At 66.3% G+C, this 22,680-nt stretch overlaps 1 protein-coding gene across 6 annotated transcripts; it reads left to right on the top strand.

Annotated features, from left to right (window-relative positions):
• Positions 1–237: 237 nt before the first annotated feature.
• ANO7 (anoctamin 7) lies at positions 238–21,972 on the top strand. 6 transcript variants are annotated; one of them, XM_045845847.1, is made up of 24 exons: positions 240–437; positions 1,370–1,496; positions 1,945–2,002; positions 4,365–4,507; positions 7,091–7,198; positions 7,690–7,826; positions 8,325–8,382; positions 8,817–8,927; positions 9,713–9,878; positions 10,119–10,209; positions 10,653–10,749; positions 11,609–11,935; positions 12,014–12,151; positions 12,726–12,824; positions 12,921–13,023; positions 13,705–13,816; positions 14,082–14,136; positions 15,137–15,234; positions 16,307–16,452; positions 17,261–17,466; positions 17,687–17,829; positions 20,992–21,082; positions 21,462–21,581; positions 21,710–21,972. In XM_045845847.1, exons 1-24 carry the CDS (start codon positions 271–273, stop codon positions 21,842–21,844), a joined length of 3,036 nt encoding a protein of 1,011 aa, XP_045701803.1. In that variant the 5' UTR covers positions 240–270; the 3' UTR covers positions 21,845–21,972. The 6 variants fall into 6 exon arrangements, with proteins under 6 accessions (XP_045701805.1, XP_045701803.1, XP_045701801.1 ...); XM_045845845.1 differs by having other exon boundaries at positions 241–437; positions 11,606–11,935; XM_045845846.1 differs by having other exon boundaries at positions 242–437; positions 4,368–4,507; positions 11,606–11,935.
• Positions 21,973–22,680: the final 708 nt, after the last annotated feature.

Below are 22,680 nucleotides of genomic sequence, written 5' to 3'. Positions count from 1 at the left end.
CTGAATCCCGCCTGTCCGTCCCGTCCCCCCCCCCCCACCCCAGGCAGCAGCTGGTGGGCCCTGGGCTCCCTAAGCAAACAGAGGGGAAGGCGGGCGAGGCATTTGCATGCGGTGGGCAGGCTCCATGGAAATGCGCAGCCTGTTTGCAGACCCGCGAGCACACCCCCTTGGCAAACACAGGCAGATCCTGTTCCCGGACCTGGAAGACCGTGACCCCTGCCCCCCCGGCCAGACGTCTTTCCTGCCTGTGTGCTGGGTGCGGTTCAGGGCATGCGAGTGGCCGCCCCCGCCCGCCCAGGGCTCCCAGCACCGGGCAGCCCTAGTGCTCCTGCCAGGACGGCCCCGACTCGCCGCTCAGACCCGGCTCCCGAGGCCTCTCCCGGAAGCCCCCGTGCCAGGTGGAGGCCGGTCCACGTCGCATGGGTGCAGGGCGCCAGGTGGGCAGACGGGCTACAGGGAGGCTGGGGAGCACCCCACCCCTCAGGGCTCCACGGGGGCAGGGACCCCGAGACCTGGAGCCCCGGGACCTGGCCCAGGGTCTGCCCCAGGCCAGCTGCTCTGTGTGGCGGGTAGGGAACCCCAACCCGAGGGAACCCCATTTCCCCGCCTGCCCAAGGATCGCACCCCGGAGCAGGCTGCTGCTGGGCCGTGTCCTCTGTCCCGTCCCTTCTGCCCCCGCCCACCTGCTGACCGCAGCAGAAACGCCCACTCCCACCCTGGCTCCGGGGTCTCCCAGCCCTCCCAAGTCCTGGGTCCGGGCACCTGGGTCCTGGCAGGGGTCAGAGGTGTGGGAGCCGCGTCCGCCTCCACGGCCGCACTGTGTCTGGACTACGTGCACTGTCCCCTCCGCCCTCCGCGGCTCTGCCACCCACACACCCTCCTCCCCGCCGCCGTGGGGTGTCCCGGGGCCACGCTGGATCTGCGGGGGGCCACCGCCAGCTCTGGCTGGAATCCCACCCCCTTCCAGGCCACGGGGCTTCTGTCCCTCTGCCATGCTCCGCCAGCCCCTCGCTGGGACGGTGGAGGCTGCCCCCCGCCACAGAGGGACCCGGAGGCCGGGGGGAGGACCCAGGGCCCACAGGGCCAGGCCCGTCTCTCTGTTAGAGGGCACTGCCTGTGCCCTGCAGGCGGCAGGAGGGACACATGTGCAGGGCTGGGGGGAGTGGACACCCCTCCGACAGGCAGATGGACGGACGGATAGGCGGCTCCTGTGCCCAGGTCGGGGTCATCACGTGACCTGGCTCAGGCAGCTCAGCCGGCCTGGCCCTGCCCGCGGCCCGGGGCGCTGTCCTCACCTGTCAGGGGGTCTGCAGCTGTGCAGTGGGGGCCAGGTCTCAGGCGCCCCCTCCGTATTCCCGGGCCACCCCAGTCCTGACGGGGGCAGGAGCAGGATGCTGCGGAGGCCAGCCCCAGAGGACGACAGCGCCGTCTTGATAGACATGGCCCCGGGGACAGAGAAGGGGGACTCCTACGGGAGCACAGCCAGCACCTCGCAGGTAACCCTCCGCCATTCCGAAGCGGCCCTGGGCTCCAGGCCACAGTCCGGGGGGGTAGGCACAGGAGGGTCTCTGAGCCCCACTCTCAGGACGGACCCAGGGACCACGGGACACACGGCCCCACACGCCCAGAGCCCAGTCCCAGCCTCAGAGCTCGTGACCACCGCTGGCCCCCCCACGGGGCCACTCGCAGCCCAGCTCCCCACTCGCCTCTGGAGGCCAGCAGGGGTGGGCGCCCTGGGCGCTGGCCTTGCTGCGGGCCGACCTGGCCCCTGCCCACGGCCCAGGCCAGCCGCTCAGCGACTGGGGGCAGGAGGGGAGGGGGCTGCCTCACGCCTGCACGGACCTGGAAGGCCCCTGCCCACACCGCCCCCTGGGCCTTCCGTGTCACCGGGTGGTCTAGGGCAGGGTGGGGGCATGCCCTCACAGTCAGGGGCTTCCCTTCCAGCCGGACGGAGACCAGGCAGCCGCCCGCGGGACGGCGAGCCCTGCCAAGCCGCGGATCGGTGAGTCCCTCCCGGCATCTGCCAGCTGTGGTCCCGAGGGTGGGGCACAGACAGGGCACCCGCAGGTGGCGGCCGCAGAACAGCGGGTCTGGGCCACGGTCCTCCGTGACCAGGCCCCCGCCCCCACCTGGCACTGTCTCCTGAACCAGCTCTGTGCCCAGTGCTGTGCTGGGAAGCGGAGTGGGGCCTCGTGGTGAGCAGGACACCAGCTGGGGGGCAGCAGGAAAGGGGTCCCTCCTGGGGGCTGGCGCTGGAGCGGGCCCTGGAGGGCAGAGGGGTGCCGCCCCCCATGGCACCCGCCACGCCCACGGGGCCCTAGTTTGGAGGAAGTGCAGCTCGGCGTGGTGTATCGCCGCGCTTTCGGTTCATGGCTTTTACACCTGCGTTTCCTCCTGAGAGTCTCATCTTTTTTCTGAAAGGTCTACAGTTGTGAGTGTGCAAAACACAGAGTTTATTCTTGTATTATTATTTATTACTTACTATATTGTGTCTGTTTCCATATGAACAATTGTAAACCTACCTTTAAACTTTCTAAAAAATTTCATTTATTTGTTTTTAGAGACACGGGAAGGGAGGGAGGAAGAGAGGGGGAGAAACATCCATGTGTGGTCGCCTCTCATGCACCCCCTGCTGCAGACCAGGCCCACGACCCAGGCATGTGCCCTGACTGGGAATTGAACCGGCGACCCTTTGGTTTACAGGCCGGCGCTCCACCCACGGAGCCAGATCTTATCGCTTTAGTTCGTACTGTTAGCTCCCTGATTTTCAGTGCATGAGCCCAGCTCCTCTTGGAGTCGGTTCTTGTGCGTGCTGCGAAAGAGGGTCCGAACCCGCTCACTCCCGACGGCTGTCTGCCTGGCCCGGCGCCTCTGGCTGAGATCCCTGCTGTTTTTTCCCACTGAGTGTATGGCTTCACTTTCAGAGTCTCAGATACACTTTATTGATCGGTATGTCCCCCTGCCAGCACCACACTGCCTTGGCCACTCCGCCTTTGCAGTGAGTTTTGAAACTCAAACTCGTGAGCTGTGCAACTCTGTTCTTCTCTGTTTACATTGTTTGATATTCTGGGTCTCGTGGGTTTCCACGGGAACTTTAAACTTGTCTGTTCACGCAGAAGAGAACAGTCAGCTGGGCTTTGACGGGAATTACACCTGCAGGCCAGATTTCCCTCCCGACCGTGTCCGGTGCCCTCAGGGGCTCCCGTGCGCGAGGGTGTCTGTGCGTTCATCTCACTCGTCTTCAATCATGTCAGGGGTGTTGGGCAGTTGCCAAGTCTTGCACATTTTTTGTTACGTTTGTTCCTTTTTTGGTGCTGTTGCATACAGAATTATTTTTCTTCATTCCGTTTTCGGCTTGTTCGTTGCTAGTGTGTGGAAACGCAACCGATTTTTGTATGTTGACCTTGTACCTAGCAACCTTGCTGAGCCTCTTACTAGTTCGGACAGTGTTTGCAGTGAATGCCTGTGGCTCCTCCACAGACAGGATCACGTCACCTGTAACCAGGTCCTTTCACCTTCGCGTCTAATTGTGTGTCTGCCCTCTGGACGCGCCCGCTCCTCTTGCTGGTCCGCTGCCCCGCCCGAGAGCCCCTCCTCCGTGGCCCCGGCGGGGCGGGGCTGCCGGGCCCTCACCCCCACCTCCCGATGGTTTGAAGAGGTCTCCCGCTACTTCCACAGCGACAGCGCCAGGGCTCCGCGTCCTCCCCAGCCCTTTCAACACGCCGTTCTATCGCCTGCTGGCTCCCCTGGTTTCACTGAGAAATCGGGTGTCCGAACCCCCGCCGTTCCCCGAGGAACGGTGTGTTGGTGCTCCCCCTCTGTCCCTGGGGTGCACCGCAGAGCCACGCTGTCTGTGCCCTTCCCAGCTGGAGTCTCCTCATGGGTGGGACGCACTGAGACTTTTGATTCTTTAGATTGCTTTCTTTCATCCGATTTAAAAAGTCTTCACCATTTGGCCCTGGCTGGTGTGGCTCAGTGGACTGAGTGCTGGCCTGCAAACCAAAGGGTTGTTGGTTCGATTCCCAGTCAGGGCACAGGCCTGGGTTGCAGGCCAGGCCCCCAGTAGGGGGCGCACAAGGGGCGTGTTGATGTTTCTCTCCCTGTCTCCCTCCCTTCCCCTCTGTCTAAAAATACATAAAATATTTTTTAGAGATTCTTCACCATTTTTCTTCAAAGAATGCTTTCTTCCCCACTCTGTCCTTCTGGTTCTGGGAGGACAATGTGTTGGTCCCTTTGACCCTGACCCTGTCCTGTGTATGGAGAGGTGGGCCAGTTGTTCAAGCACTGGGCTCCTACTTCCGGCCAGGAGGCTGGCACCCCCGAGTTCGCCTGCCCTTTCTGCCTCTGTCCCCGTTGGTTCTCAGCAGACTTCGTCCTGGTTTGGGAGGAAGACCCGCGGCTGGGTCAGCAGCAGGACGGCGCCGCCCGGGACAAGACAGACACACACAGGGCCTGGCGGGAGACCTTCCTGGATAACCTTCGTGCGGCTGGGCTGCATGTGGACCAGGTACACCGGTGGCCGTGGCCAGGGCCCTGGGCCCCGTGGCTACAGGCCTGAGGGCGAGACACCCTGAGGCCCCAGGGTGGGTCAAGCCCAGGGCTGCGCTGGATGCCTCGCCCCAGGTCAAACAGAGACCCTCGGGGCACACCGAGCTGGCTCCTGGTGGCCAGAGCCCTTCAGATTTGCCCCCAGATTCAGAAGCCATCTTCTCCACTCGCCTCTCCCACCTCCGACGTTAGAGCTTCTGTCTAGGTGTGACATTTGTCATTACAGCTCTGGTGTGCTTGTAGGGTGTCACACCCACGACGCCCTCCACGGGCCCGGTGTCCGTGGTAACAGCCAGTCTCACTTCCACTGCGGGGAGCGCGTGGTACCGGGCGTCACGGCGAGGGGGGCGGAGCCCGGTGCAGGCACCCAGCGGGGCTTGAGCTGGCGGGGATCCGGGCGCAGGGCTCCACTCGTCCCTGCCCCCACCCAGGTGCCCCCCCGTGTCTCCTGCATCGTCTGCCCTGCTTCCCGACCACCCCCCGCTGTCCCCGGGAACAGGCTCGGCCGGCAGGTGTCCGTCCCCCTCCCCAGTCCCCCGGGGATCAGTTCTCAGTGTTGTGTTACTCACGTTCTTGGATTCCTCTCTCGTTTAAATGGGCACCAAGTCCCTGTCGCCTAACGACGCAGCTGGGTTTGTGCCTGAACTTGATAAACCGGAGTCGTGCTCAGTGTGACTCCTCCGGACCTCACGGCTGCGAGACCGTGCGCACCGCCGGTGCGGCTCCTGCGGGGCCACCGTCCGGGCCCGGAGCGCGGCGCCCGCGGCTCCGCCGCTGCGCGCTCCTCCTCCTGCGCTCCTCCGCCGTGCGCACGCGCAGGCGCTTGGCTTGCACCGGGTTTGGGGATAGTACGAAAACCGGCCTCCGTAAATTCTCACGGGTTTACACGTGTGTCCCGTGCCCAGGTGCAGGAACCTCTGAGGGTAGCGATGCCGGCCAGGTGTGTGCGTGTGGCCACCTGCTCCCCAGGGGTGGCCGGCGAGCACCCCCGTCAGCCGCACGTGTGTCCTCGGCACCTGGCTGTGTCGCCCCTGGTGTGAGGCGGCGCCTCCCCCGGGTTTTAATTTGCATTTTCTCGGCTCCCTCAATAGCCTGAGCGTTTTTGCATGTTTATGACTGTTCATATTCCCAGGGCCCTGGGCTGCCCTTCTGCATCCTTTGCTCTTTTTTTCCATGGGCTTTTTACCTTGTTCGCGTCGATGCGCGGGCGAGCCTGTGTTCTGGACTCGGCTCTCCGTCGGCCGTGCGTGCGAGACGTCAGTCCCCAGCCCGGCTGGCCGTCACCGTCGTCATCGTGGGGTCCTAGTGGGTTTTAGCCAGTGGGGACTCCCGCTCACACCGCGCCTGTCACTTCCCACCTACCCTCGTGTCCTTGTTTCCTGCTTCCGGTCGGAGTGAAGAGCTGCCTCCGCCCCCCGCCCCCCGCCCCGCCCAAGGCCCACGGGTGCCACGACCGCCCCCACCCCCGGGGCGGGCCCAAGCGTCCGCAAGCACGTCCAACCGCAGGGGATAGGGGCAGGAGCTAACGCCTGAGTTCGGGTGCACTCGTGGGCTTGCGGGGTGGGGATGAAAAGCCCCCCTTGTGGAGAAAGCTTAGGGGACGGTGTGGCTCACCCACGAGGCCACAGGAGTGCGCCACGCCTTCGCCCAGCGCTGGGCGGGCTCACCCTTCAGTGGGGGCGGCGCTGGCGGCGGGCTTTCTCGAAGTGCTTCAGTCCTCAGTGTGATTGGCCGCTCCCAGCTCCCAGCACAGCCGCCTGGGGACCCTCAGCGCCGAGGCCCACCCCTGCGCTGGGCATCTGTGCCCGCCCAGCCCGGGGCCTGGGTGTTGGCGTGCGGGGAAGCCCAGACGGACGGCGGCAATGCAGTGGGGGCGGCCAAGATGCCCCGGCCTGGAAACAGGTGTGGGCGCCGGAGACACTGGGCTGTGGGGCCGGAGGTCCCCATCACAGGCCCTCGGGCATCGCAGTGCCTGCCACGTGCCCACACACGTGAACATAACGATGCCACCCCAAACCACATATCCACACACGTGGGCACACTCCTCCGTTCACATGCATGGCGCACCTAGCTAGACACCCGGAGGTTTGTCCCGGGGCCAGACAGCCATCCGGGGTCTGAGGACCAGAAGCCGCACCGACAGTTGGTGGAAGTCGGGGGCGGGGCTGTTCGCACCAGGGTTTGCGGTCACAGGGGCCGTGTGGACGCGGCCCTGGCGGCCCAGGGTCCCCCGCCTGTGACCCACAGGCTGACACCCAGGCAGGAGCGGGTGCCCCGAGAGCGGCCTCAGAGGCTCGGTCCCAGATGCACGCCGACGCGCGCCCCGCAGGTCCGAAGGCAGGCTGGGCGCTGTGACCACGGCGGCACGACACCTGCCTTTCCTGAAAGTGCGAGGACACACAGCCCCACACCCCTGTGCACACACGCGTGCACACACATGCACACGCACAGATAGGCGTGTGTGCACACAGTGCACACGGGGACACACACTCTCGAGCCACGTGCGCACCCGCAGGCTCTCACGGAGCCCCGGTCCCCACAGCGCCACGTCCAGGACGCGGCCGGCGCGGTGCACTACGTCCTCCTCAGCGCCCCCTGGGCCGTGCTCTGCTACTACGCGGAAGACCTGTGCCTCAAGCTGCCCCTGCAGGTACCGGGGCGCATGGGGTGCAGAGGGGGCCTGGAGGCGCCCCCACCCGGGGTCACTCGTGGCTGCGCCCCATGTGTCGGCTGCAGTGTCTGAGGCTGACCACCTGGGCCCTCCGGCTTCAGAGCCCTCCCGCCCCTGGAGGTTCCTGCAGGAGAGGGAGGGGCAGCCCCAGCAGGGGGGCCCAGGGGGGAGGGACAGCAGGTGACCTCAGGATGACATGCCTGGGGGCTGCTCTGTCACCTGCTCCGGCTCCCGTTGACCATCAGGGCCTCGGTGGACGAAGGGACATGTGCTACTGCCTGTCCCTCCCTGCCCCTCGGGGCCTCTGGGCCTCAGCTGGATGCACGGCACAGCCCTGGTGCCCAGGCCTGAGCCCGGAAGGGACTCCCCAGTCCCTTGTGGAGCCCTTCCCAGCGGCCGTGTCTGCAGACCCACCCCTCCCCACCCCAGGGCCTGGCATCCCTCCGCTCAGGGCTCATAATCCCCTCCAGGAGCTGCCGAACCAGGCCCACAACTGGTCGGCCGGCCTGCTGCAGTGGCTGGGGATCCCCAACATTCTGCTGCAGGATGTGCCCGACCTGCCCCCCGAGTATTACTCCTGCCAGTTCAAAGTGAGCAAGCTGTCCAGGTGAGGCCCGGGGCCAGGGCCGCAGGAGCCGGCACGACTCCTAGCTCTCCCAAACCTCCCCCCTCCCGGGCTCTCCCACTGCGGGGGCGGATAGGCGGGCGGGTGGTCTCCGCACGCAGCCACAGCCGTCTGGGGGGGCAGTGGCGCTGCGGGAGGACCGGCGCCCCCCAAACCTCGGTCGCCTGCACATGGCCCCTCCCACTCAGCCCCACGTCTAGGGCGGGCCGGAGAGCCCCCGCGTGGTGCTCCCTGGTGGGCCTGGTGTCCCCTTGCTGCCCCACCCGCCCTCTGCTGGCTGCTCTCAGGGGGTGGGGGCCACCGATGAGGCCCGGACCACCTTCTGTGACCACCTGCCTCCAGAAAGCCAAAGGCAAAGAGGCGACTTGGTCGTGCGCCAGGGAAAGGGGGCAGTGGCCGCTCCCCAGTGGGCGGGGTGGGGCGGCATGTGGTCCCCCCCCATCCTGGACGAGATCTCCTGCACGGTCCACATGCCCGCAGGTTCCTCGGGAGCGACGACCAGGACACCTTCTTCACCTGCACCCACAGGCACCAGATTGTGAGTGGGGGTCCCCACCGCCGTCCCCATGCCCTGACCCAGGTCCCAGGAGCCTGCTGGCCCCAGAGCCCCCGAGAGCCCCCTCCCGATGCAGGCGTCCAGCTGGAGGCTGACGCTGCCCAGAGCAGGGGCCGGAGCTGGCTGTGCACGGCTGGGGTCGGGGTTCAAATCCCGGCTCGAGTCTAATGGGCCTGTGACCCGGCCGAGGTCTCATGACTGCACTGGGAGAATGACCGCTACGCCTCAGGGGCCTGGGGTGTGTGAGCCAGGGTGGAGGTGGGGACACGAGGCAGCGTCCTCTTCGTCTGCCACCCGAGGGCTGCGGGGGGCCGGCTGCGGGGGGCTGGCTGCGGGCTCAGCCGGAGGCGGAGGGCTGGGATGTCCCACCCCACCATCACAGGACCGGTGACCCGCACCCTCCTCCACCACCCCAGCTGTTCGAGATCCTGGCCAAGACCCCGTACGGCCACGAGAAGAAGGGTCTGTTTGGGATCGAACAGCTGCTGTCCCAGGGCGTCTTCAGGGCGGCCTTTCCGCTGCACCAGGTGGGGCCCGGGGGCTGCTGGGGCCGGGGTCTCAGGCCCGGGGGTGGGGTGCGTTCCTGGACGAGGGGGTCCTGCTGCCCACCCTCAGGGCACATGGGGTGGCTGCGGCCCCACAGGCCGCCTGCTGGGGGTCAGCAGACACTTGTGACGTGGCCGGGCACTGCCCTCCCGCCACATGGCGGGCACAGCGGCTCCGTCTTCACGGGCAGCTTCCCTCCTGGGGAGGATGGGAGGCACCCTGTGCCCCCACAAACCTGGGCAAACTGAGGCAGCGGAGGGGTGCTCAGCATCGTCCTGAAAGGGTGTCCCCCGTGGGGTCCGGGGGCAGTCGACGCCCTCGCGCCCTGTGCACCGCCTGCTGGGCCTCGGGGATGCAAGACGGGCACCGGGGCACCCGAGGCCGTGCGGGGTGGTGGCCGGCTCCACCCCGGCTGTGGGGCGTCCTCTCCCCGCCTCTGGCTAGAACCCCGGATCCACAGTGCTCCCACAATCGGCCTCGCTGGCGTGGCTGTTGGGGGACAGCACAGCACCAGGCCGCAGAAGGCCACCCAGAGGTGCCGGTCCACCGTGGGCCGTGGCCGAGGCCCCCCCTGGAGTCGGGCCCCAGGGTCCCCAGGAGGCTGAGGCGCCCAGCTCTGTGTCCCCTGCCAGCAGGCCCTCCCAGAGCCCCCAAACCCCACGCTACTCCGTCACCCTCACGCAGCCGCCCTGAGCCCAGACGCCAGAGGGTGGGCCCCGGCCCGGCTGAGCCGAGGGAGCCCCCCCCATCTGCCTCTTGTCCCCAGGGCCCCTTTGCGATGCCCCCGGAGGGCGCGAGGGCCCCGGGCCTCAACCAGCGGCAGGTCCTGTTCTGGCACTGGGCCCGCTGGAGGTCGTGGCACAAGTACCAGCCCCTGGACCATGTGCGCAGGTACTTCGGGGAGAAGGTGGCCCTCTACTTCGCCTGGCTCGGTAAGTCCCGCCCCCCCCCAGGCCCGGGCTCGGTCGTCGGGGGGACAGTCTGCTCCTCAGCCGAATCTCTGTCTCCACGGGGAGCAAGCACAGGGCTGCTGTCCCCCCCAACACAGGGCAGCCCCTCCTAGGCCCACACAGCCCTGTCCACAGGCGGCTGGGCTCTCCTCAGGCCCCCGGGAGAGACCGTGAACACGGCTGACTCCTGGTGTGCCCCCCCCGGCCGGGTCCCCTCTGCAGGGTTCTACACGGGCTGGCTCCTGCCCGCGGCTGCCGTGGGCACCCTGGTGTTCCTGGTGGGCTGCTTCCTGGCGTTCTCGGACACGCCCACGTGAGTGCCCTCTGCCCTCAGCTCCCGGCCTCACGCTGCACCTGGGGTGGGGGGGGAGCGGGGGCCCCACCTGCAGAGCCAGGGAGGGAGGTGAGCACTGAGCCTGCCCCTGCCCCCACGGATGTCCCAGAGGGCCCTGTGGACAGGCTGGAAGGGGGACAGCGGAGGCCACTCCCACGACTGACCGCTGGACGGGAGGGCCCCAGGCTGCCTCATTCACCCTCGTTTCTCGCAGCAGGATCAACTTTGTTTTGATAACCAAGTGACGAGGCTTGAGTTTTACTTTGTTATGGAGCTGAAATGTCAAAAACTTATCTCAGAATTTATCACCACGCCTACTTTAGAGCAGCGCTGGGCGGGGCGGGGGTGGGTTGGGGGGGGGTGTGGGGAGGAAGCGGACGGCACTGAGCCCGATGGGCTCCGGCCCCCCTTCTGCCCTGAAGGCAGGAGCTGTGCGGCAGCGCAGACGCCTTCGAGATGTGCCCGCTCTGCCCGGCCTGCCCCTTCTGGACGCTGTCCAGCGCCTGCGCCCTGGTCCAGGTAGGAGGGGGTGGGAGCGGGGGAAGGCGGGTCCCGGGTTCTGGTCCTGCTCCGCCTGGGACCAGGCCCTGTGGGGTGGCCGCCGCCTGCCCTGGGGCTGTGACCGGCGCCCACCTGGGCAGACGCAGGCCATCATGGTCACTGCTGCTGCCACGCATCCACGGCCAAGGTCAACCGCAGGCCCCCAGGGCAGACACTGCTGGAAGCCCCCGGGAGCCTGGGGCCCCGAGGGCCCCGCAGCGGCCCCGCAGCTGTGAGAGTCTGGCTTTCCCACGGGGGACAGGGGCTGCGCCCGTGTGCCCCCCACACGGCCCGGAGCCCTTGGGCGAAGGTGGCGCACAGGCTGGACACGCCCCTGGGCACCCTTCTGCGCCGATTTCTGGGGGGCTGCTCTAACAGGTTACGGGGGCTGGAACAGCAGAAACGGTTTTCTCGCCGTGCTGGGGGCTGGAGCCGGCGCCCAGGCGTTGGCAGAGCGGCCTCCCCCGGGGTCTGTCCGTGCCCTGCGCCCCTGCCTCTGGCGGCCACCCCCCCCAGTCTCCGCCTCCGCGTCCACCCGGCCTTCCCCTCCGTGCATCTGCCTGCCCCTCTCTTACGCCACGGGGCGCAGGGCCCCCGAGGCGGGGCGCTCTCCGGAAGAGAGTCACCCCAACCGCACACAGAGGCCTGAGTCCCAGACCAGCTTCCGTCCTGAGGTTCTGGGTGGCGGCCAGCATCCCGTCCACTGCAGTCCGTCCTCTGGACCCCAAAACTTCACACCCGTCCTACGCACAAAATACACTCACCCCAGCCCAGCACGCCCAACCTTCTGAACACATCACAGCGTGGGCTCCAGGTCCAAAAATCTAAATACCAGCAGCTCCAGAACCGCACCCAAACCACCCAAGTCGGCACGGGAGACACTCAGGCGTGGCCACCTCGGGGCGACCTCCCTCCCCCAGGAGCCCGGACGGGAGTCGCCTGCGCCCACAATGCAACCTCAGGCCGGCGCGGGGCTGAGACCCAGAGGGGGCGCAGCGAGGGTGACCCCGCCCCCCCGCAGGCCGGCCGGCTCTTCGACCACGGCGGCACCGTCTTCTTCAGCGTGTTCATGGCGCTGTGGGCCGTGCTGCTCCTGGAGTACTGGAAGCGGAAGAGCGCCACGCTGGCCTACCGCTGGGGCTGCTCCGACTACGAGGACATCGAGGTGGGTCGGCCCGGGCCCGCGCCCGCCGCCCGCCGCCCGCCGCCGCGCGGCCCCCACTGAGTGCCCGCTCCCCTCCAGGAGAGGCCGCGGCCCCAGTTTGCCGCCCTGGCTCCCGCGACAGCCCTGAACCCCGTCACGGGCGTGGAGGAGCCCTACTTCCCCAGGAGGAGCCGCGTGCGCCGTGTGCTGGCCGGGTCGGTGCTGGTGCTGATGATGGTGAGCGCCCCGCCCCCGCCCCGGCCCCGCCCCGGCCCGCCCCGCCGGGCCCCTCCCTCCTGAGCTGCGTGGGGCAGCTGTTGGGCCCCTGACCCTCGGACCCACAGGACACTTGCTGTCTCAGGAAAGCCCCTGTGGGCCTGGGCTCCAAGGAGGGGGGACCGCGCTCAGGGCCAGGCTGCGGGGTGTGGGCAGGGGCATCTCCCCACAGATGTGGGCCTCGGGCATCCTCAAGTATGCGGGGCCGGCCTGGGGGTCCTCCAACCAGAGGGGCTTCCCAGCACGACCCCCACCTGCCAGAAGCCAGGCATCCCCGAGTTCCGGCTGGCGGGAGAGCGGGGCGGGGCCAGCTGGCTGGCTGGTTCTCAGCACTTGGGTCAAGAGCAACGCCAGTGGCCCCTGGACACCCAGACATCACCCACCCTGTGATTCTAAGTGGCCCCCTGCCACTGCGGCTCCCCACCTCCCTCCCCCCCCGTCCCCCCACAACCCACCGGAAGAGGCACAGAGCACAGCCAGGTCCGCAGGTGGGGCTGTGGGCTGTGGCTCGGGGCTCACGCCGGGGTCCCCATAGGTGGCCGTGGTGGTCATGTGCCTGGTGTCCGTCATCCTGTACCGCACTGTTGCGGCCATGCTGGTGTCCAGGTCGGACCGCGCCCTCCTGGTGGCCTGGGTGAGTGTCGGCCGCAGCTCCCCGTGGGCGGGGGAGGCCCCGGCCCACGCCGGGCGGCGCCGGCTCTGACCGCCCTCTGTCCGCCCTCTGTCCCAGGCTCCGCGCATCGCCAGCCTCACAGGCTCCGTGGTGAACCTGGTGCTCATCCTCGTGCTCTCCAAGGTCTACGTGGCCCTGGCCGGCGTGCTGACGAGGTGGGGTGAGTGGCCGAGGCCGCCCTGCGCTAGCACCCCAGCGCCGCGCCGGAGCCGCCCCAGCCCTGCCGCCGGGGCAGATCGACAGGGGCCTCGTGTGGGAGTCAGGCACAGCGGGGCACGTGACCCGCCCCCAGCCGTGAGCAGGGGACCCCCGTCTCCGCACAGGACCCCGCGCAGGGGAGCTGGGGGAGGCTCCGCCCAGCCCAGCCTGGAGCCCCCCTGCTTCCCTCTGTCTCCTCCACCCACACTTCCTCCCCGCTCCCCACCCCACCTGCCCCTCCCCCACTTTCTCTACACCTCCCCCACGGCCGCCCTGTTTCCCAGGGACAGACGCCAGTGAGCCAGCCCCTGCGTTCCACCCCTGGTCTAGGAGTGGGGCCAGGGCCCCGTGCACTGGGCGGGGGGGGAGCCCCCCGCGTGTCCCTGCAGCAGCGGGGCGTGTGCGCCCCGTCTCTGGCCTCGGGCGTGCCCTCCGATCCACCCGCTATGCCCACACCTCTGTCTCAGCGTCGTCACCCCAGCCCGCGGCCTGTCACTCCGGCCCCTGTGCCTCACCTCTCCACGCTTAGCGTCAGCGTGGTTCACCAGAACTCGAGGAAGACGCCCTTGGCCCCGCCCTGAACACGGTCCTGCCGGGTCCCTGGGTCGGGGGGCTGGCCTCACGGGGTGGCTTCTCCGCCCAGAGATGCACCGGACCCAGACCAGGTTCGAGGACGCCTTCACCCTCAAGGTGTTCGTCTTCCAGTTCGTCAACTTCTACTCCTCGCCCATCTACATCGCCTTCTTTAAGGGCAGGTCAGCGCCGCCGCCCCGGGCCCCTGGCCACCCAGGAGCACGCCGCCACCGCCACCGGAGATGCTCAGGGAGGGGCGGGGGGGCGGCCCAGGAGGCCTGGGGGGACAGCGGCGGTCCTGGGCCCAGGCCTCGGAGCAGAGCCGGCCCGGGTCCGCCTCAGGGGGTTCCCGCAGCCCCGTGTGGGCGCAGCGAGGCACAGAGCAGGCAGGGGGACAGCCAGGCGGCACCCGCTCACTCACGGCCTCGGGGCCTTCACTTCTTCAAGGTTTGTGGGGTACCCAGGCAACTACCACACCTTGTTTGGGGTCCGCAATGAAGAGGTGAGTGCCCATCAGAGCCTTGATTTGCAGGGATTCCCCGGGACCCCCACCCTGCGCAGACCCCCACAAAGCGCAGTCTGGGTCCCCGTGGCTGACGCTGTCAGCCGCTGTCGCTGCCCAAGGCTGCGCCGCAGACACACAGGCTGGGGCCTGGTGCCCTCCGGGCCAGCGGTGGCCCCAGGCCCCGCCCCTGCCCCAGGCCCCGCCCACAGGCACACTCCAGGCAGCAGCTCGAGATCACCTGGCTCGCGCTGGCTGGGGTTGGGGCTGGGTGGGCAGGAGCAGTGCCTGGGGGCCTCTGGGCAGGGTCTGGCCACAGCCCCCCCCACCCGACAGCTCCTGCTGGGGCTGTGCCCGGGAGACCCTCTCCTCTCCACCCAGAGGGCCTGTCCTCCCCTCGGCCCTGACCTCGGCATGGGAGGCGCCGCCCCTGAGGAGCCTCTTTATTTTCACACGGCAGGAAGGGGTGTCTCCGGGATGGGACGGGCAGTTGGGACCCCAGCTCAGGGTCTTTCAGTCGTCAGAGGGAAGACCCCAACCCCTGACTGATGCGAAAAATGGGGTTCCCTCGCTCCTGTGTGGAGGCTGGTCAGGTGCTGTGGGCTCCTGTGGGCTGGGTGCAGGGGTCTGAACAAGGCTGCCTTGCTCCCCACCCCAGGGGGCCCGACACCCCAGCAGCACAGGCTGACGCCCTCCAGCTGGGGCCGCTGTGCAGGGTGCGCTGTCCCAGGAGCTCCCCCTAAATCCCCTAGTGCACCTCCCCTGGCTGGGCCTGCTGAGGCCGCAGGGTGGGTCCTCCTGGGCCGCAGGCCAGCGCCGTCGGCCCCATGGGACCCCACCCACTCGGGTCCCCAAAGGAAAACTGGGGGCTGTGCAGCGGTGGCACTGTCTGCCAGGTGGGCCTCGGGGAGACTAGGGGGGAGGGTCGGGCCCCTCCCAGGGCTCCAGGAGACCGGGGGCACGAGGCCACTCCCCGCGCTCACTGGACCTGGCTGGGCAGTGCGCGCCTGGGGGCTGCCTCGTGGAGCTGGCGCAGGAGCTGCTGGTCATCATGGTGGGCAAGCAAATCATCAACAACGTGCAGGAGATTCTCGTCCCGTGAGTGCCCCGACACCCCTGCCCCGGGGCCAGTCCAGGCACCCTGGGGCCGCTCAGTGCCAGCCTCCTGGACCTGACGGCCTTACTGTGGGGGTGGGGGGCGCTGCTCACCGTCACCCCGTGGCCCCACGACTCCCACAGCCCATGGTGGCTGGGTTGGCACATCGAGTCCCCTTGTGTCCGGCCAGCGCCCGTGGGGCAGCGGCCCGCTCTTCTTGTGGCCCCCGTGGCCCAGGCACCTGGCAGCAGCCCAGCCAAGGCAGCACCGGGGAGGGGGGCACCCCTCTGGACAACTGGGCCCCTCCCAGGCCAGAGCCCTTGCAGCAGCTGCTTAGGTCGGACCCACCCTGGACATCTTCCTCAGCACACCTGCTCTCCCCACGGCGCCACGGCATCCCCTTGGCCCCACGAGCCGTGGCTGCGGGAGCCTGGCTGACCCCTGTCCCTCTCTGGGTGCAGCTGGGGCTGTGCAGCTGCATCCAAGGAGACCACGAGTGTAGTTGCCGCCTGGTGGGCGCCAGGGGCCAGATGAATGATGGCAAAGCCGCATACGTGTGACACAGCACAATGCACACGTGCTCCAGGCATGACACAGCAATGCATATGCACACACACCTGTGACATGCACGTCCCACGTGACACAGAATCACACAAAACACATGTCCCTGTAATACATGTATCTCACCTGACACAGTGACACACACATGCCCCACGTGTGACAAAACAACACACACACATGCCCCCACCGGCATAGTGGCTGCCCCCCCATCTGCTCCCTTCCACGTTGACGTAGCTCTCGGCACCTCTCTGCATTTCCCAGGAGGAGCCCATCCCCCGAAAGCTTCCCTGAGCACTGGTGCCTGTGCCGGGGGTGCTGCAGGGGGGCTGGGGGCGGGGCTGTCCCCCGGGAGGAGGAGGAAGGCGCAGATGCTCCCCAGGCTCTGTCTGCAAGGCCTCGGCCTGCTGCGCCCGCCCCGGGGCCCAGACCCTCCCCTGCCGCCCCCAAACCGCAGACCAGCCAGGGCCCCGCGTGAGGAGCAAGGGCCAACATCCCGGGTGCCCCCACCCCCAGGAAGCTGAAGGGCTGGTGGCAGAAGCTCCGGCTGCGCTCCAAACGGAGGAAGGTGGCGGCTTCGGTGGCTGCGGGGCAGGCGCCCTGGGAGGCCGACTACCAGCTGCTGCCCTTCGAGGGCCTGTTTGACGAGTACCTCGAAATGGGTAGGCGCCCGCGGGCCTCCGGCCTCGGCACCCTTCCGCCCACACCTCCTTTGCAATGAGGCGTGGGTGGAGACAGAGGGTTCCTGGGGGAGCCAGGCCTGCTCAGAGTCACCGCGGGGAGCGCCCAGGGGAGAGTGGCCAAGACGGGAGGGGGCAGCGCCCTGGGTACGGGGCTGGGAAGAGGACCTGGAGCCTCGACGGGCTCTCCTGGAGCGGCTTCAGCGCCCCCGACCCCGCAACGCACCTGCTGGAGCCCTGTCTGGAGCTCGGAGAGAAGCGGGGTGCGCAGGAGGCCAGGCCCTAGGGGTGGGGACGACAACCCCTCAGAGGAAGGCTGCACCTGGGATGCGAAGGGCCTCAGGCGCCCTGACCGCTGCAGCCCCATCTGGGAGTCGATTCTGAAAGCTTTCTGGCGGCCCACCCTGTCTGCTGTGCTGCCCACAGCGTTGAGCCTGAGCCCCAGGCCATCACCCTGGGCTCCCCAGCAGCCAAGGCGAAAGGGGTGTCAGGAGTGGCGCGCCTGCCTGGATAACGGGGAGGGGCAGGGAGCGGATGGCTCACAGGCCTTTCATCCTGTGCGAGCAGGGCGGGCAGCGGGGCCCCAGGCTCAGTTTAGGAGTCATGGAGCCCCCAGAGGCCCCTTTCCGGGAGCCACGGTCAGGGGGCACTTCGGGGTGGGAGTCTGCGGGGAGAGCCAGAGCAGGAGCAGGCGTGGGCGGGTCCCGGGCCTCCCTAGGGGACGGGAACACACTGGGGGCTCCCAGGCTTGTGGGTGGCGACACGGCGGGCGGTGACCCCGCGCCCTCAGTGCTGCAGTTCGGCTTCGTCACCATCTTCGTGGCCGCCTGCCCGCTGGCGCCGCTCTTCGCGCTGCTCAACAACTGGGTGGAGATCCGCCTGGACGCGCGCAAGTTCGTGTGCGAACGCCGGCGCCCGGTGGCCGAGCGCGCGCAGGACGTGGGCATCTGGTTCCCGATCCTGGCGGGCATCACGCACCTGGCGGTCATCAGCAACGTGAGCGCAGGACCGGGCTCCGCGGAGGGGGCGGGGCTCGCGCGGGAGGGGGCGGGGCTCGCGCGGGAGGGGAGGGGCTCCGCGGGAGGGGGCGGGGCTCCGCGGGAGGGGAGGAGCTCCGCGGGAGGGGAGGAGCTCCGCGGAGGGGCGGGGCTCCGCGGAGGGGGCGGGGCTCCGCGGGAGGGGGCGGGGCTCCCGCTCACGCGGAGCCCGCGCCCAGGCCTTGCTGCTGGCCTTCCCGTCCGACTTCCTGCCGCGCACCTACTACCGCTGGACCCGCGCCGGCGACCTGCGCGGCTTCGTCAACTTCACGCTGGCGCGCGCCCCGCCCGCCTTCGCTGCGGAGCACAACCGCACGTGCAGGTGAGGCAGCCGGGGGAGGGGCGGGCCGCGCGGGGTCGGGGCCCTGGGCTGTGGGCCGCGGCCGGGGGCTGCGAGCGCCCACCCGCCCCGTCCGCGGGCCGGGCGGGACTTCTGGACATCCGGGCGCAGGGCCCGCCCAGTGGAAGACCGCGTGGTGGAGCCCCTTTTTGCTGGTTCGTCTCCAGCCGATTTTGGTAATTTTTTCCGCCGCAGAACACTCACCTAAGCTTTAAAATGTAGTAACACACCTTTACTCATAATATTCTTCACGATTTTCTTAAGCTCACCTGTTTGTACTTACGGCCGCGTTTACTTTCCAGGCACAATTTGTATCTTCCCTTTCCTTTAAAAAAAATCGATTCTCCGGAATTGAAACTTCAACTTACTCGTTTTCAGTCTTCCCTGGGTTTTAACAAACTAATTCGTGTCTATAAATTTTCTTGACTATCCCCCTTAAAAGTCTCATTCTTTTTTTTTTTTTTTAAGATTATTTATTTGTAGACAGAGGGGGAGAGAGACAGGGAGAGAAACATCAATGCGCGGTTGCCTCTCATGCGCCCCCTACCGGGGACGTGGCCCGCCACCCAGGCATGTGCCGTCACTGGGAATTGAACCGGGGATGACTGGTTCGCAGGCTAGTGCTCAGTCCACTGAGCCACACCAGCCAGGGCGAAAGTCTCATTCCTGGAGTGCTGATAATCTGCTCTTCTTCAGTATTTCTTGTTTATCCGTTGTTTGGGAGAGGAAGTTCCCAGACACACAGCTTTTTTTTTTTTTCATTGAATTATACTCGACACACGATATTGTGTCCGTTTCAGGTGCCCCACATACTGATCTGGAGTCTCACACCAGGATGAGTTGAGTCCCTTCAGTTACCAATCAGGGTTGCGGACTGTGTTCCCTGTGGGGTGGACTCGTCCTTCCCCCTGCCCCTTCCCCCCTGGAGTCTGAGCCTCTGCTTCCAGGGGAAGGGAGGGAGAAAGAAAGAGGGAGAGAAGCATCAGTGTGTGGTTGCCTCTCCTGTGCCCCCTACTGGGACCTGGGCCACAGCCCAGGCATGTGCCCTGACTGGGAATCAAACCGGTGACCCTTTGGTTTGCGGGCTGGTGCTCAAGCCACTGAGCCACACCACAGGGCAGGGCAGCCATGCAAATACATTTTTGGTATTGATTCTGATTTAATTGCTTGGAAGGCAGAGAGCTTGAATGGCTGACACGTAAATCACATTGCTGAGGCTTCTTTATGATCTGGTCCCAAAGGATTTTGCATATGTTTCAGGTGAACTTGGAAATATTTTTTTTTCACTGTTAATTTTGGAGCAAGGTTCTAGATATACTATTAGGTAAGGCCTCTTAATTTTATTGTTCAGGTTTTCCTGCCCCACCCCTTTTTTCTTTTTCCCTGCTTACTCTATCAGACTCTGACAGAGGTCAGTTAAAGTCTTCCCAGGAATGTAGGGTCATTGGTGGTTCTGTCAGGTTTTGCTCTGTGTGTTTTGAGATTCTGAGTTACATGTAAGTTCACAGTTGTGCTCCCTTTTTCGTGGATACCTGATACTTCCTCCATTCATTCTTTTTTTTTTTTTTCTTAGAGAGCGAGCCCTTGCTCTTGAGTGAGGGGCTATTTTTGTAGAAGGAAGGGATGGGTTTTTTTAAGGTTTTATTTATTTATTTTTAGAGAGGGAAGGGAGGGAGATAGAGAGAGGGAGAGAGAGAAACATCAATGTGCGGTTGCTGGGGGCCATGGCCTGCAACCCAGGCATGTGCCCTGACTGGGAATCGAACCTGCGATGCTTTGGTTCGCAGCCCGCGCTCAATCCACTGAGCTACGCCAGCCAGGGCCATTCATTCTTGCCCTTTTTATTCTCTTCTCCTGACTTCTGGGAGATGGGTGGGTGTGCTGTATTTTTTTCTCTTTAATCTCACTTGGAACTAATCCTCTACATTTTTATTATTTTAGGGGCTACCCTATATTTTTAGTGTACAATAGTAACTACACATTTTTCTAACACAGCCTAGAGGAATTCCTTCCTGGCTCCTCTCCTTGTGCAGGACAGGGGTCTTCCCATGCTTCCCCGCCCCGCCGAGCACCCACTGGCCTCCCTTACTGCTCCACAGTTTCACCTTTCCTGTGACAGACACAGAAACAGTTTCAGTCGTGTTTTGATCACATCTGTTTGCTGTGCTAACTGCAGTGGCTGCAGTGGTGAGCTATTCATTCCGTTCCCTCTGAATTCCTGTTTTTTCTTGTGGAAGTGTGTCCTCTTACAGCGCTTTCCGGAATGCTGTGTGGTTCGTGAACTCTTGTGTCTTAAAATATCTCTCTGTCCTCCCAACAGCACGTGTACCATTCCAGGTTAGGAGTTCTTCTCCCCCGGGCCTCTGGAAATGCTCTGGGCTGACCTGGCTTTTCCTTGACCCGTGTCACCGTCAGGTGTCGTCCTGGCAGGTTTACTTACAAGTTTCCCGTCAAGAAGCATCTTCATTGTGTTCCCCAAATAGAGCGGCCCCCTCTTCCCTCCCGTGGAGATCCTCCACTTCTCACTGGCCCGGGGGCTCTCTCTTCGTGTTTGCACTGGGCACTCTCGCTGCCTGCCTTCCGGCCGGCTTCGTCGCTCCTCTCCCAGCCCCCTTTTCCGTGCGTCCAGTTCAGCCACTCGCAGGTCAGATGGCTGGCCTGCATTTTTACCTTTCGAGATTGTTTTTCTTCTCCTGCAAAGCTAGCCCTGGAGATGCTTTCCGTGGAGTGCCACCACCTCTCAGTTTGTCAGCCCATGGCAGAAGCAGGGGGGTGGTGTCCGAGGGTGGCGAGGGGACCCTACGTCCGGAACCCAGGCAGAGCTGAGAGCCCGGGGCGGTCGTGAGCACCAGGCAGCGGCCTGCGAGCAGAGTGGACTGCCTGGGGCACGCAGGCGCCCATCGTGGTGGGAGCCAGGCTCCTGGGACGCTCACACGGGGATGACGGGCAGGTGCCCTCCGGGGGACTCCTTCAGCCTCGCGGGGGGAGTGGACAAGCCCGCTCCCGCTGCTCCCCGCTGCGGGCCCGCAGAAGCGAAAGCCCAAAGCCCTGTCGGGGAATGCTGCTGGGGAGTACTTCCCCCTTCGGGGCGGCGCTGAGGAGTCACCGCCCGGCCCCCCACCCCGAGTCCCGCGTGTCCCGCAGGTACCGGGCGTTCAGGGAAGACGATGGGCAGTATTCCCGCACCTACTGGAACCTTCTGGCCATCCGCCTGGCCTTCGTCATTGTGTTTGAGGTAGCCGGGCTCCCCCTGCTGTCTCTCTCAGCCTCCGCAGGGTGCCCCCCACCCGGCTTCGCCTCGTCTCACCGCGTGGCCCGGGGGTCGGTGTGACCAATGCCGCAGAGCCCTGGCCACTCTCGCCTCGGGAGAACCAGTTCTCTGCATCTCACGTGTCCGCCTGGGGAGGGGCCCATCCCTGCCTGGCCTGGCCCCGGGCTCGGGGCCGTGTCCCGGGGGAGCCCCACGGGGCCACAGAAGCTGCGGGTGGTCTCTGTGGCCGGCACACCGCTGCCCTCCAGTTCCGCCCACCGCTGGGGAGCAGCTGCCCTCGCCTGGGCCCGTGGAGGGGCGCCCTCTCCCAGCCCTGCCCCTGCCCCTGCCCCCTGCTCCCCAGCACGTGGTGTTCTCCGTGGGCCGGGTCCTCGACCTCCTGGTGCCCGACGTGCCGGAGTCCGTGCAGATCAAGGTGAAGCGGGAGTACTACCTGGCCAAGCAGGCGCTGGCGGAGAATGGGGTGAGCGCCGCCCCGCGGGCCTTACACTTCACCCTCCCTGGGGCGCCCGCCCCAGCCGGGGGTCTGCCGCCGCCAGGCCCGGGGGCAGGGTCTAACCGCACTCTTCTCGGCCACCTTCCCGGACACAGGCTCTCGCTGGGACAAACGGAGCGAAGGACAGCCGGCCCCCAGCCTCCGAGGAGAGCCTGGGCCCGCAGGCTGGGCAGCCAGGAGCCAGCCAGGCCTCCCCAGACCCTTCCCCCTGGGGGCAAGTTGGCAGCTGAGGGGCCTGGAGCCAGACCTACCTGGAAGGCCAAGGCCTCCCACAGCCCTGAGGTCCCAGCACGCCTCTGGTCCCCCCTCGGCCCCTGCCCCCTCCCACCCCCTGCTCCAAGTCACAGCTGGGGGTCAGCGCCCCCCCCCGCCCGCCCCCCGCCCAGGACTCCTGACCAACTGTCTTCTCCTTTCTTGGCCCCGGCACCCCCTTCCCTCCCAGCCGCCACCAGCAGCCTCTGAGCTTCCATCTCCCCTCCTGCCAGTCGGGCGGGGAGGAAGACGCACTGGCCCTCGGCTCCTGCGCAGGCTGCGCCCGAGGCTGGGGGAGGCTCGGAAGACTTACTCCCTCACCGGGAAACGTAGGACATTCCCGTTTCCACACAACTGTCTCCAGAGTCGGGGCCAGGTGTGCGGGTTTCTCCGAGCACCTGTGCCTCCGCGTCACAGACCACTCGGGAGTGCAGCTCCGGGGACACTGACCGCGCAGGGCACACGCAGGCCCCACTGTCCGACTTCCTCACGACAGGCCCCGCCAACAGCCCCCTGAGCAGCTTGCTTGCCCACATGCCGTGGATGAAGCCCCACCGCTCTGGCCTGGGGCAGCGCCTCCCCAGTGAGGCCTGGTGGTGGTGGTGGAGGGGGGGCACGGGCTTGGCTTTCCAACACCACTCACCGCCTCTGAGAGAAGGGACCACCCTCCGAGCAGCAGGACCACCCACCGATGAGGCCCCAGGGGCCCCTGCGCGAACACCCACCAGGACTTTCTTCCAGTTGGCGTTGCTTCTGCTGCAGTCTCAAACTTGGCAATTTTAAAGTAAATTTCTTGAAACAAAAAACCCCAAAA

The sequence above is a fragment of the Phyllostomus hastatus genome, unplaced genomic scaffold (genome assembly GCF_019186645.2).
Source record: "Phyllostomus hastatus isolate PE091 unplaced genomic scaffold, TTU_PhHast_1.1 phas_contig_477, whole genome shotgun sequence".
In the NCBI taxonomy this organism is placed as follows: Eukaryota; Metazoa; Chordata; class Mammalia; order Chiroptera; family Phyllostomidae; genus Phyllostomus; species Phyllostomus hastatus.
Note: the sequence above shows the minus strand (reverse complement) of the source record. Positions and strands in the feature narration are given on the sequence as shown.

What these genes read in the sequence shown, in the direction of transcription:
- ANO7 (XM_045845845.1), top strand. Translation starts at nt 271, where the DNA reads ATGCGAGTGGCCGCCCCCGCCCGCCCAGGGCTCCCAGCACCGGGCAGC. An exon ending in CCCTGCCAAGCCGCGGATCG is followed by an intron (nt 2,003 to 4,364) that starts GTGAGTCCCTCC and finishes GTTGGTTCTCAG; the next exon opens with CAGACTTCGTCCTGGTTTGG. An exon ending in CGGCCTTTCCGCTGCACCAG is followed by an intron (nt 8,928 to 9,712) that starts GTGGGGCCCGGG and finishes TCTTGTCCCCAG; the next exon opens with GGCCCCTTTGCGATGCCCCC.